Source organism: Eleutherodactylus coqui, chromosome 10 (genome assembly GCF_035609145.1).
Source record: "Eleutherodactylus coqui strain aEleCoq1 chromosome 10, aEleCoq1.hap1, whole genome shotgun sequence".
Taxonomy (NCBI): domain Eukaryota; kingdom Metazoa; phylum Chordata; class Amphibia; order Anura; family Eleutherodactylidae; genus Eleutherodactylus; species Eleutherodactylus coqui.
In genome coordinates this window covers 44,687,257-44,701,913 of record NC_089846.1, presented here as the reverse complement: position 1 = coordinate 44,701,913, position 14,657 = coordinate 44,687,257, and the positions used below count along the sequence as shown (strand labels likewise).

Here is a 14,657-nt window from a genome sequence, read left to right as displayed (position 1 = left end):
TACCTCAGGGATACCGGAGCCACAGGCATATGGGGCAAAGTTACGGACCAACAAGACCGCAAGGAGAGAGAAAAGAAGAGCCCATAGAATATACATGACGTAGTCCAATATGTAGGGGAAAGCTCCCTGCAAATAGAGAATGTTAGGAGACAGATTAGGATTCTAGACCCCATCACTAAACACACAGATACTTATTACAGTTACTGTATATACTCCACTATTAGCCGACCCGACTATAAGCCAAGTCAATAGGTTTTAATCACAAAAAAACTGGTAACACTTATTGACTCGAGTATTCCCCTGCTGTCAGCGCTGTGTGAGGAAGAGCTGTGATTGGAACGAGCAGCAGCCAATCACAGCCAGCTCTCGATAAACCAATCACAGCCATTCAGTGATATCATTTACTGAATGATCTAGCGCCGGCTGTGATTGGCTGGCGCTCAATCCAATCACAGCGCTTCCTGACACAGCACTGACGGTGGGGGTATTCAAAACCGAGCCAGGGAGTTGACAGCGGGGAGAAGTCTGAAGCAGCTGCCACACCACCGGGGACAGCATTGCGCTGGGTACACAGACGCCAGCTGGGAGGCGAGTATTGCGGGGTTTTTTTTACCTCACTCGAGTATAAGCCGGGGCGGGGTGTGATGAAAAACTCGGCTTATACTGGAGTATATACGATATGTTCCAGGAGAAAGTTATACATGAATACTGGAAAGATTCTGCTTTGGAGGATCCATGTTTATCTTTAAAGCCGCCTTGAATGACGGGACTGAACGAATTTAGTCAACCTCACAACAAGTTTACAAGTGTTTTCTTTAACCCTCAAAAAGTTAAAAATGAACCTGTCCTATGAGAACCAAAAACTGCGGGTCCTGTTCCATGGCACGCTCATAGAGCACCTAAGTGCCCGACAGTCGTCCCAGCAATCATCACAACTGTACTTTCACAATGGAGCAATGATCGCTCAGTGAATGGAGGTGGAGCGGCTGGAGATTGCTTCCGCCCACCCGGCTACATTCACAGTAAACAGGCAGTCGCTCATAGATGAATGACTGCCTGTTCACCCAGGCTGAAGCTCATTTGATTTGTATGCCTGCACAAATTGAATGGCAAACAAATAACAGTTTGTCGTTCATTCACCGGCAGCGTTTAAATTGAACGATTATTGGGCACTTAGGCTAAATATATACAAAATAATGTGCTGTGTGCATCAGGCAGTCAGGGAAGCTGTTGTGGCCATCTTTGTTTGTCCAGGCCCGGATGGACACTTTAACGGCTCAGGATTTATGCCGATCAACTTCCACATAGTGGATACGATATACGTTTCTATGCTTATGGAACAGGGGCTGCTTAGTCTAGGGGTGTGCTTTTTATACTCACCTGCCTCCCGTTCCCCCATTGTCCATCTGGGAAGTCAATGTATGCAAGGAACTCCTATCTGTGTCCAGAGCAATGCGCACATTAGGCCAATATGTGCGCACACTGAATGAAGAGAAGAGTCCGATGCAGTATTGTACTAGAACCAAAAAAGGAGAGGGGGGTGGTGGGGGTTTGACCTCTGTGGCATACACTTTCTTAGGCTGGTTTCACATGGGGCAAGAATCTCGAGTGAATATGAACTCCATTCTTTTGAATGGGGTTATACATATGAGAGGTCTCTCCTCACATTGAAGAAAACGATTGTGGCAGGTTTTTATTTTTTCGCCTTCCTCAGAACTCATCGCCCATTAATTTTAATAGAGCCTTAAATACATCACACGGCTCTCGCATGCAGTGTGATGTGCGAGTGCGATGCAAGGTTTACCATTGAAATCAATGGGCAACACTTCTGATCCTCTATCACGTGTGTAACTCATGCGAGAGGATCGGAATTTCACAGAAGCGAGGAATTTTTGCCTGGAAAAAAAAAAACACGCCTTGCATCCGTGGGTACAACGCAGGTTACCGAGCATGATATCAGGCAGAGTTTCTGGGCCCGCTACCTTGCTCGCCCATGTGCAGTTAGCCTTAGAGCATACACTGCTCAGCATTCAGCTTAATGCCTTACCTCCGATTGGCCAATTATCAGCTGAGACCAGTTTCTCCACTCTGGACAGTTATTTCGGTCCTCAAAAGTGACATTATCAGACTTCCAGCAGCACTGCTCATGGTTAAACCAGAACCACTCCACACAAATGCCATCCTTTAGGTCCGTCATCCAGTGAGAGGAGATGTCAATCAGACCAGCTAGGGAGCCTAAAGAACACGAGTCTATGTCAACATTTCTGTGGATACAATTATAAACTGGATTGTGAGGAGCCTTTAGTGTAACAGGATATATATATATATTAGGGGTTCACCTCTCAGCAACCATGGAGCATGCAGCATCGCACAATGCACTAATCAAGTTTCTGCATAAGACCACTTTCACATGAGCGCATCAAGGGCGGGTGTAGCAGTCCGACCACAAGGCCCCAAAACTGCAGCACTGTAGATCTTATAGGGTCAGAGGACCACATCCACAAAAATACACCTATAATACCTTCATGGTAAAGTGGCCAAAGGGGGCTGCAAGCAACCGGCACATCAAAGTGTAACTGTTGAGCGGCATAGTCATGAGGGTACATGTAGGAGGGGCATCATATGAATTATACTTATATACTCACATGGAACTCATTGACTCAAACTACCGTATTTATAACCAGTAGTTTGGGCAAGTAAACACAAGGATCTTTAACCCCTTAACGATATACAACGCAAGTTTACGTCCTGGCTGTGGGGCACTTAAGGCAGCAGGATGCAAGTTTATGCATTATAGTAATAAGAGTGGTTATGGTTCAACCCCCCTACGAGGACATAAAAAAAAAACAAAAAAAAAAACAAAAAACTTTTTTTGCGCACTTTCCTCATATGTATAAAAATTAAAATTTCTTTTTTTTAAATCCCACATATTTGGTATTATTCTATCGAGGACAACCTATTGATCCTTTAATGGCAAAAACTGTACATTTAAAAAAAAATTTAAAAAAGGAGGAAAAAAACATTTTGCTTTTTTTTCTTTTATCTCTTAAAAATAATGCAATAAGTGTAATCAAAAAAGCCAAAAGGGTACCACTAGAGATGAGCGAACGTACTCGGTAAGGGCGATTTCGCAATCGAGCACCGCGATTTTCGAGTACTTCACTACTCGGGTGAAAAGATTCGGGGGTCGCCGGGGGGCGTGGCGTGGCGGTGCGGGGGGTAGCAGCGCGGAATAGGTGGGAGCCCTCTCTCTCCCCCTCTCCCCCCCACTCCCCTCTGCAACCCCCCGCTCACCCACAGCGCCCCCGAGTACTTTTCACCCGAATAGTGAAGTACTCGAAAATCGCGGTGCTCGATTGCGAAATCGGCCTTACCGAGTACGTTCGCTCATCTCTAGGTACCACTAAAAACTACAGCTCGTCACACAAAAAATCCAATCCCTCACAGAGCTCCATCGATGGAAGAATAAAATTTGAATGCAACAATGTAGAAAAAAATCCCCCCAAAAATGGTACCAATAACAACTATAGTTCACCATGTAAGAAGCAAGCCCTCGTCTGGCCATAATGGTAAAGTTTAAAAAAAAAAAAAGGCTTTTGAAAAGTGGAGATGAAAATCCCCCCCCAAAAATTGATGTGTCCTTTGTGCAAAAATAGACAGTGTCCTTAAGGGGTTAAGGATATTTTCAGCTACTTTTAGTCCTGTAAGCTTACGGGTTTAAGGCAGGCGACCCGCTGAGTCTGTGGATGTGTAATACTCACCTCCCCTGTTCTCTCTCCCTGGTGTGAGCACTGAAAGCAGTCACTCAATGCATTGGGTGGCGCGCCAAGTAATCCGCCCGTCCTAAATGTATAAGGGGAGGACTACTTAGGAGTGCAGCTTAACGCACAGCGATGACAGATTTCAGTGCTGACACCAGGAGAACGAAGGGAGAGGCAAGTATAACACATCCCCAGACTCAGCGGGTCACCTACTTCCAGACCATAAGCTTATCTCATAGGGCTAAAAGTAGGCGATCAAGTCTCTTTAAGGGCTGGGGATGTCTGCCGATGATCAACACCAGCATAGTGGATACAATGTAACGCAATCTGGAATACTTCATTGCAGAAAGGTTTCCCGACACACGGAACAAGCAGAACACGTTACGTTGAACTCAAGTATATACACACAAATAGAGTTAAACAAAAGTGATTGTATTTTCCTCTAAGGCTGCATATTATGTGTATAAGGAATCATTCACACGGGCAACAAAGTCACGTGATTTTGTCGCGTTGCTACAATTCTACAAATCGCATGTATGTGAAGCCCATGCTTTCCTAGGGGTTACTTCACACATGCGATGTTTTGTAGCATGCAACAATCAGACACAAAAACCTCACGTGTCCCGCTATATGCCCGCGACTCGTGAGGTTTTGTAGCCCATGTTTCCCTATAGAGCCTTCCTCTATGTTGCGTGAAACACGAAAACACAATTTTCCTGCGGTGCGATGCAACTTTGACAGTAGAAAATCCTACTATCAAAGCCATAATCTAAGCCTTGGCTGCAGGGAAAAAATAAAAAAACAGTATAGATAACCTTAGAAGCACTGTCAGCCCTATCGCATCTCCTCCCCGGATCCTGGCACTGTTTCTCTTCATCATCTTCTAGCCGTGGATTGAAAAATCCCAGCCTCCTGGAAGCGTTTGCTGTGATTGGCTGAGGCTTAGCCAATCACAGACAGCGCTCAATGAACCAATTACAGCCATTCATCGAGTGCTGGCTGCAATTGGCTAAGCGTCAGCCAATCACAACCAGCGCTTCCAGTAGGTGGGGATTTTTCAATCCCCAGCCAGAAGAGAAGACAATGACCAGTGACGGGGACCCGGAGAGAAGCTGCAGTGTAGCCACGGACAGTGCTTCTAGGTGATGTATACTTTTTTTTTTTTTTAAATTTCAGCTATGGTTTATTTTTGTGGAAGGGTTATATTTCAAGCCCCCATCTGAAAATCCTTGCGTGTGGTGCTACAAAGTCGGGGTATTGCAGCGAGAAATTGCAGTGATATCGCACGGACCAGCGATACGATATCGCTGCGATTTCCTTGCGGCGATGCTGTGTCACCCGTGAGAACGAGGCCTTATGCCTATACCTGCCCTCCTATGTAAAAACCACACAACATTTTGCATACTTGTGCCAAATGATACACTTAGCTCTTCTACATCTATAACCAGAGTTACCTGCTAAAAGACCAATAAACAGCATTAACAGCCAGCCAGAAAACGCATCGCTGACACTGTGCAGGAGCGCCCACGCCGACTCTTTACTCCGGCTCAGGATCTGGAAGACAGATTATTACTGGGTTAGCAAGCTATAGTGTCACTGCAAGTCTGCATGCCAGAAGGATCAGCAGAAGTACTGCATGCAAAACCATTGGAAGAGAAGGTCTGGCTTGCGAACTGTATTCCAGTTCATCTTAAAGAGGTTTGATGTTCCTCCACACTCAACCTGTCAAACCAGGTTTTCGGATATATTTGCATTCCCCATTAAAAGGGAACATATCACCAGGATCATGCTGTCCAAACCACGGACAGCCTGAACCTGGGAAAGCTATGTCCATTGAGCCCATGCAGGTTTTATTCTGCAATGCTCCCTGCCGTGGAGTCCTGCAAAGACAGACCTAGCCTGTTCCTTATATGAAACTCACTTCCACATGCATGGAGATACGAGACAAGCTAACCTCCAAGGAAGACATCCCGATTTGGGTAGGGGCAATGGCTACCCTCTTCCATAATCTAGCATTACCACCCCACGGGACAAAGCATGTGTATTCTCCCATAAATTACCAATAGCTTGTGCAGCGCAGGAAAAGAACTGCAAACTGCTCACTAGGCGGTATAGATATCCAGACCTCATCCATTGCATTCATTCGTCTGTATCAGACTCCTGCTGGCGCTGCCTATCTGGGCCGGGGACCAAGCTTCACATATTGTGGGAATGCCCGAATATTCGAATCTTCTGGAATTCCATTTTCCAGTTATAGGAGCAAACCACACATAAATCGGTAGAGGCTTCCCCCCCTAGTAGCACTACTCTCCATCATCCCAGGTCTTTTCACCAAGATAAAAAAGGGCCTACTGCAACACTTCCTCACAGCAGCACGCGCCACAATCCCCCTGGAAGACCCCTCACGTTCCGAACTACGCTGGAGTTTATACAAGAGCTGAACCATATAATGCACATGGAGGAGATTGTGGCCCAGAGTACTCCCAGCCTACACACAAATGGGAACTCATGGTTAGCATCAACCGCCTTTTAGGAAACCCCAGAATTCTTAAATTTATTAGCGTGAGAACATGGCACTCAGCAGTACCTCCCGTAATATCCCCAATACACTTCCTAAAATATGCAAACACATCCACCCATATCTGCCTTTTCCCATCCCCTTTATATACCATTAGTACGCTCTGAAGTTGCTACGATAGTGCCGCGGGACAGATAGCTTCCATTGACTTCAATGGAAGCCAGCTGTGTGTAGCCTGCATGAAATCGCAGCATACTGCAATTTCTCACCTGCGAGCAGAAAAATCACAATTGATTTACGCTCATGGGCAGGAAATTGCGGATTATCATTGCATGCTATGGGCTGGATTTGCTGCAGAACCCGGAGGCGGAATCCTGATCCGGATTTCGCAATGCAAATCTGCCCATGCGCTGGAGGCCTCAATGTTAAAATGATCATTTCTGTTGTGGGTTTGTTTTATAATATTTCTGTCACGTTCATCACTGACAGTATAGCCTGTTACTGTCCATGGTGATACTGACCTTCAGGCCACCGTACATGGCAGACCAGGAGGATGTGATTTCACATGGCAAAAATTGGTACCCGTGATTTGATCATAGAAGTGCCGATGGGGTAAAGGAAGGAGCGCCCTCCTTCGCTAAACCCAGGGCTCCAGCAGTAGGACCCCTTTAAAATAAAGTGTTACAAACATCCGCCTATCTATAGACATTACCTATGTATCAGGTAACTGAACATGTGCTTGTATATGAAGAATTACACCGCCAGCAATCTGCTAGTACACTCCAATTGGAATATCTTTTAGTTTATTTTTGGCTGGAGCACAACTAGAATAGAGCAGGGACACCCCAAAGGATTCCTCTGATCTACACCAGAACTGTACCATGGCAGGTTTCTCGTGGAGAAGAGTATGAAATGGATGAGTAGGGGAGCAATCAGCATGTAAATGTGTGTTAGCGGTTCCAAACGTTTACCTCTCTGTGCCGGTCCCGGTCTCTGGACTTCTCCCGCACCCAGTCAATAGTGTTGAAGTCTTCATAAGTTCCCACTCCAGGGACCTCTAGGAAGTCCATCACATTGCTCGAGCCGTGTATGCCGTTCCCATTATATGAAGTAAAACCTAGAAGTGGAATAAATGGCGTCACAATTTATTCAGATAAGGGAAACGGAACAATACCTCTGCAGCGCCGCCGCCGCAATTCTATTTTATGCGCTACTTATCAGAATTCTCCCATATAAATTAGTCTATATTAAAAGGGATTTTCCAGTCAAATCCTGTTGATGACCCATCTTTAGGACAGGTTATGAATAAATCCCGAGGACCCGATGATCAGGATCCCTGGTGATCAGCTGATCATTCGACCCGCTGTCAGTGCAAAGGAACCAGATGTCACTATTAAAGTTGCAGGCGGAAGTGTCAGAAGGCTCCCCTCCCAATGAAATCAATGGAAGCGCTGCCTCCTATAACACTTCCACATCCGACCCCGGTCTTGATCAAGCATAATGTCAAATGACATATACAACATATAGATTACATAGTGTCATGGTGAAATAAACCATATGTAACAAATCTCTGCTCCCAAGTCTGCCATCTATTTCAGCCTACTACGCCCTGCCTATGACAGGGCTTAACAGACTTGTAATATCTGCTATTGTCCCTACCGCCTTCCTACATACAATTTTAGTACTAGGTCTGTATATGGTATAAATGGTTGCCTCTGGTATAATATTAGCACATTTTATTTTAACCCATTGTGCCCAGGGTGTTCACAGTAGCCACAGGGCAAACTAGTAAACAAATGCATGTGGCATCAATATGCAAATCAGGGGGGATTAAAAGCTGATCAATTTGGTCACACCATTTCATAATGTAATTACTTTATAGCACCATACCCTATAAGGCCAATATAGGGGGCAGGAGCAGTCTGTCCAACAGCAGAGAGGAGAGAAGTCAGAAAATGAGAAGCAGCGGTGAATTAGGCACAGTAATTGGCAACAGCAGAAGACGACAAAAAAAAAAACCCCAGTGGAAGCTGGAATAGAGAGGACAGCAGTCTACCCTGAGGAAAAGAGTGGAGGCCAGAGGAGGTGGATCATATGGCAACTAGTGCCAGAGTGAGGCAATAGTAAATAATGGACAGCCCCCAGAAGCCCTGACAGTAGAGCCACCTATTAGGAACCTTTGACAGTTCCACTCCTAACCGTATTCAATGACCAATTGGAAGAGAGGAGTCCCTGACAGTTCCACCCCATCTCCCACTTATCAACCAACCAGATAAGTCTCTCCCCTCCTCTCATCTTAGTGAACATCTACGTTTGCTCTTATGCCTTCGTTATCCTGCCACCTACTCTAGAGAGCATTTTGTTGATAAGGTCACAAGAGCGCACTTAGCACTAGGTCACATTAAAAGGACTCAAAAAAGGAAACGGCCTCCGCCAGTAGTACTATCAGATATAAAGATGCCAGTTCTTCGTCAGATAAAGCTGGTGCCCTGTGCTTCTAACTGTAAGGAGAATCACCATAAGGAGGGGTCATTAAATGTAAGTCTAAAACACTAGAACAAGAGAAACTCAATTCTTTCTGACGTTTTCTTTTCTGCTATAGAGCATTGGCAGTAAACTGGGCACCGCCGAGGAACAGGAGCCTACTGCCATTTACATAACACCTGATACTCCGCACTTCACTGGTGGATTACAATATTTGCTTTGCATAACCTCACGAGTTGTGGATTAGGATATTGTAAATGGTGTTGCTAATGCTATAAAACTAACAAAACTATTACAGAGTGTACAGCAGAGTTATTACAGAGGGAGGAAACCAACTTAATAAAAAGTTCCACAACTCCAGAGAAAGTCTTTACTTTGATAGAAAGAGGGTGTATAATGTAATAATACCCAGTTAGAGTTCTTGAAGACACCCTGGAGACAATGTGCAAAGACAATACTGTGGTGGGGACTGCTAAAGACCACTAGTTTATTCTTATAGTTACATGGATTATACCAGAATTTCCCTGATGGTTGTAAATAACTGCAATATAGTTTCATCATTTTATATAATGTATCTATATCTCTCACCGTTTAATTTTTCAGTTTCCTTATACGAAACCGTATATCTTGAGAGCATTGTTATAAGGAAAGGACATTGCGGGTTTTTTTCTCTGTTACTCTTAAACCCCCTTTTACAGACTGCCAGTAAAAGTGCAATACACTGCAATAAAAAGTATAGCGGTATATCGCAAAAGTGATCTGACCGTTGTTAGTTCAAGTCTCCTGTTCTGGGGGTGGAGCACTTACACAGCCGCATCTGTAGAAGAGTTGTAGGTTTCAGATTACGGCAACAAAAAGAGATATAAAAGCTTTTTTCCCTTTTACATTTTAGAGGAAGTAAGCGAGAAAAAAAAATGTGCAATTGCATTTTATTCTATTTCAGCCCACTTAAAAAAAATATGTTTAAAAAGTTATGCCTTTCATAGTAGCATTGACAAAACACAACTTGTCCCACAAACAGAAAGAAGAAGATCCGTCTGGCACAGAGGAGGCCCTCGCTGGATCTGGACAGGTAAGAAAATGTATTTTTCTGTCCGTGTCCGCGGGCACAGCTGGATTCTGCTGCGGGATTCAGCAGATGGAATCCGTGTGTGCAAGTCGACATTGGGCCGTAACGTTACAGTTTCACCAGTGGTTACTGGAGGGTCCATCTGCTGTATAATGCACTGCAGATACTTCAAGAAGCAGAAACTCAAGGCTGGGTTCACATGGGACGGATTGGCTGCGGAAATTCCATGCAGCAAATCCGCCCGCGGGTCCTAATCCCGGGATTAGCCAGCCATGCGGGCGAGATTTTGCAAAAATCTCGTGCACACAGGGTGGCCAATCCGGCGCGGCAAAGCCAGGCGGAACTGGCGATGCAGCGCGTAATTGACAGCTGCAGCATGTCAATTCTTTTTTTTTCCCTGTTGCGGCCTCACTCCTCTCTATGGGGAGAGAAAGCTGCAACGGAATGCCGGCGGCTGAACCGCTCCAAAACCCGCTGTGAAATGGCGCGGGTCTTGAAGCTGCGGCTCTCCCGCTGAAATCTAGCGGATTTTCGGTGCGGCCAAGCCGCAACATTTCTGTCCCATGGGAACCCAGCCTAAGAAAGCAGATTAGGATACAGCCCAGTTTGTAGCGCCCACGAGCTTCATTTGAATAGGCTATATAATAAAAATGTGAACTACACGTACATCTATTGCAAGAGGAGGGATCTGTAGAATAGAAAGCAGCAGTTGGCATAGCAAAGGCTGGAAATCAAGAAGCTGTGACCAGAAGTCTCACCCTGAAGCACAGAATGTAGAACTAACCTACATCTAACCACATCTCATTGAGATGCAAATAAGCCCAGAATACCTGGCTGAGCCGCTGCGGCTCTAAGTGCTTCACCTCCAGGCATCACTTAATTCTGTGCCACTTTGTAGCGATCTACAGACACGATCCAAGTCTCTGCTCACCTGGGCTCGCTGTATCCATGTTCTGGACGGCTGGCGTTTCCTGCTTGACTAAAGGTTAATTCTCTCTCCTCCTCCTTCGACTTGACTAATTATTCATTTTCTGCAGGTCTCTATAAAGTTTCACAACTGCAGCTTTCCTATCCTCCTCCCTATGGCAGTAAGAGTGGATTTAGGCAATAATCTACCCCCTTGGCCGACCGCGCTGACCTTCAGCACAATTGACTCCGATTTAAGAAAGTTACAAACTCTTCTTTTCACATAATTGTCTGCGATGTTCCCTGCAGCATCTGACACGCTGACTGTGCCAGGTCCAGGAACGGCGGCGGAGACTGCCGGGGGCTGCCATCTCCGGGACGCAGAAGTTAATAAAGCCAAGAGACGCGATCACTGGCATGGGTTAGAGCCGGACTTCTATTTAATGAAGAGTGGAGAGGTCCTTTTAAACCCCTTATGAACCAGGTTGTTTTGTACCTAGAAGGACCAGACACTTTTTAGGGATTTTACCCATGTGGGAGTTTTACTGCCCTATTTTTTTTTTCTTCCACTACCAAAATAGTTATTGCTGCGTTTCGTTTTTTTATACAGGGCTATTTTTTATATCTTTTTTCACTGACCTTTTTTTTTTAGTTTAATTGGGAGTAAAAAGCTAAAAAAAAACAAAAAAACAATTTTTAAGTTTATAGTTATTTATTTTAGTGTTGTGGGAATGTCTGAATGGGCGGTCGGGACGGCGACATGTAAAAGTTTTAATAATTTTAATTTTCTTGAATATTCAGCAATAGCACAGAAATCCAGTGGTAATGCAGCAGCCATTGGCAGCACATACACATCATGCTAAAAACAAACACTTTACCATCAAGGCACTAACTAAAACAGTAGTTTCCTCACTCACTACTAACACAGTGGCCTAGCGCAACTACACACACCCAACCAGGTGTCAGTCTGGGGGCGTCCTTCCCAGTCAGACTCGTGGCCGTACCACAGCCTGGTTTCCAAGAGACGTCCGGCTTTCAGCCTCCTGTTAGCCGCCCTCTCAAAGAGTAGCTCTGGCTTTCAGCCTCCTCTTAGCCGCCCTCTCAGGGAGTAGCTCTGGCTTTCAGCCTCCTCTTAGCCGCCCTCTCAGGGAGTAGCTCTGGCTTTCAGCCTCCTCTTAGCCGCCCTCTCAGGGAGTAGCTCTGGCTTTCAGCCTCCTCTTAGCCGCCCTCTCAGGGAGTAGCTCTGGCTTTCAGCCTCCTCTTAGCCGCCCTCTCAGGGAGTAGCTCTGGCTTTCAGCCTCCTCTTAGCCGCCCTCTCAGGGAGTAGCTCTGGCTTTCAGCCTCCTCTTAGCCGCCCTCTCAGGGAGTAGCTCTGGCTTTCAGCCTCCTCTTAGCCGCCCTCTCAGGGAGTAGCTCTGGCTTTCAGCCTCCTCTTAGCCGCCCTCTCAGGGAGTAGCTCTGGCTTTCAGCCTCCTCTTAGCCGCCCTCTCAGGGAGTAGCTCTGGCTTTCAGCCTCCTCTTAGCCGCCCTCTCAGGGAGTAGCTCTGGCTTTCAGCCTCCTCTTAGCCGCCCTCTCAGGGAGTAGCTCTGGCTTTCAGCCTCCTCTTAGCCGCCCTCTCAGGGAGTAGCTCTGGCTTTCAGCCTCCTCTTAGCCGCCCTCTCAGGGAGTAGCTCTGGCTTTCAGCCTCCTCTTAGCCGCCCTCTCAGGGAGTAGCTCTGGCTTTCAGCCTCCTCTTAGCCGCCCTCTCAGGGAGTAGCTCTGGCTTTCAGCCTCCTCTTAGCCGCCCTCTCAGGGAGTAGCTCTGGCTTTCAGCCTCCTCTTAGCCGCCCTCTCAGGGAGTAGCTCTGGCTTTCAGCCTCCTCTTAGCCGCCCTCTCAGGGAGTAGCTCTGGCTTTCAGCCAGAGGCTAAAAGGTATCTGGAGATGTTAGCTCCTCCTGACACACTGTACCTCTGGACCTGCTGATTAGCACACTTTCCAGAACACATAATGCCCATTTACAGCACCCTGCAGACGATTCTGTGTAACGCCTTGCCACAGCGTAAATATACTAATTTTAAGTACTGGGAATGGGTTCTTCATTTTGTTTTGGACGTTTTGATATATAATTGGTATAGTTTTGGTTTACAGGGCGCATAAGGCGACTGTTTAGATTGGCGAGGAGTCATTTTTTGTACATATAGATATTTTTTTCTGCTTATTTTCATTACCATTTCTTTTTAACATCTGTCCCTCATGATGTAATATAAGACCATTCACATGTTCTTATGTTTTTTTTCAATCTCACACTTTTCCACCGTACCTGGGGCATCCATAGGAGCCGCCGTTACAGGCAAAAACATCCCCCTGTAGTGACAGTAGTCACTTGCAGAGTGATCGCCGGGTTGAATCTTTTAGTACATAGCGCAGAGAGGCAGAAGAGGTTAAAAACCACTTCTCCCATCTCCTCTGGGTCTTCGGCTGTTTCTGACAGGAGAGGACCTGACCTGCTCTTGCTTGATTGCAGGAGCTTTAATTCCACACCCTATTTTTGCCATTGGCTGGGATTAAAGAGCTAAAGAGTATCGAAATTGCTAAACAAATCATTTACGGGTAAAGTGATTTCAGATAATTATGACCAGGAGGGTAGGCGGTCACACATAGTGGTTGAATACGAGAGTAGAAGATACAGCATATATAATATATATGCTCCAAACCAAGAAAACAAGCAATTCTTCACACAGCTGGAACAATCACTACACAGTGACTCGATCGCACAAAAGACAGTAGGAGGGGATTTAAACACAGTCATGTCCCCAGATGAAGACCGCAGGGGATCGGGAGGGGCCCACGATAGAGAGACAGTACTGCGACCACTAGCATAGAACACGGATTTCTGTGATTCGTGGAGTTATCTGCATCCAGATGGCAGAGAATACACATATTTCTCTCCTGTGCACCAAGCTTGGTCATGCATTCAATGGTATCCAATAATCTCTCCCAGAAAGTGATAGAAACAGAAATCATGGACATAGTGATCTCTGATCATATGTCAATATCCATGAGAATACATGGCACCTACCAAAAGGGGACTGACTTTATGTGGCGTTTCCCTGCCTTCCTGGTTCGAGATGAAAACTTTTTGGAGACCCTGGAAGCATGGTGGACATAAAACGATTATTATATCGGGATGCACTCTTTAAACACAGCGCTCTATTGGGAAACCGCAAAAGCAGTAATACAGGGGAAACTCCTAAGCTACAGGTCAACCTGAAGAGACAATAAACACACAATTTAATAGGGTGAGCGTGCAAAGAAGCTTATACCACATTCCTGACATCCCCAACCACACACAATGGGGAAGCCTGGAAGACAGCAAAATCAGACTTTGATCTCTGGGTAGATAGAAAAGAAGGATCATACAAAACATACTTCCAGGCAGAGCACTTTAGACGTGAGAACAAAGTGGAAGGCGACTAGTAGCCAGATTGGCCAAGGGACGCCTCCCCCCAAATCACATTGTCGCCGAAAAGGTATTTGACAAGTACAATGGAGCAGGCTGGGTTTGGTCCTGGATAAAATGGCACTACAGGGTTCTTTCCGTACTTAGATCAATAGCTTCTATAGCAACCCAACAGCAAGAAGCCATACACCAGGATCCTTATCGGACCCATTTCAGCTGTCTCCCCTATTGTTTGATCTAGCATTGGAACCCCTAATACGTCATCTGGAGGACTCCCCCATATTTCAGAGATTAAAAATTGGAGCACAAGAAATCAAAACCACTCTCTTTGCGGATGACACTCTCATATTTATGGCAGATCCTAAGGCACATTTGAAAAAAGTAACAGTGGTTTCCTGAAAATAAGCCCTACCCAGATTTTCAGGGGCGGTTGAAATATAAGCCCTCCCATGAAAATAAGCCCTAGCTACACTAGGT

At 45.8% G+C, this 14,657-nt stretch overlaps 1 protein-coding gene across 3 annotated transcripts in view; it reads right to left on the bottom strand.

The window, feature by feature from the left end:
• The window catches only part of CLCN5 (chloride voltage-gated channel 5), a 44,988-nt gene that overhangs the window by 18,117 nt on the left and 12,214 nt on the right, over positions 1 to 14,657 (bottom strand). For all 3 annotated transcript variants that reach the window (XM_066580957.1, XM_066580956.1, XM_066580958.1), the window contains 4 exons: positions 7,251 to 7,396; positions 5,216 to 5,315; positions 2,048 to 2,235; positions 4 to 126 (listed from right to left, as the gene is read on the bottom strand). In XM_066580957.1, the coding sequence (XP_066437054.1) occupies positions 4 to 126; positions 2,048 to 2,235; positions 5,216 to 5,315; positions 7,251 to 7,396 (557 nt within the window). The remainder of the gene's footprint in view (positions 1 to 3; positions 127 to 2,047; positions 2,236 to 5,215; positions 5,316 to 7,250; positions 7,397 to 14,657) is intronic.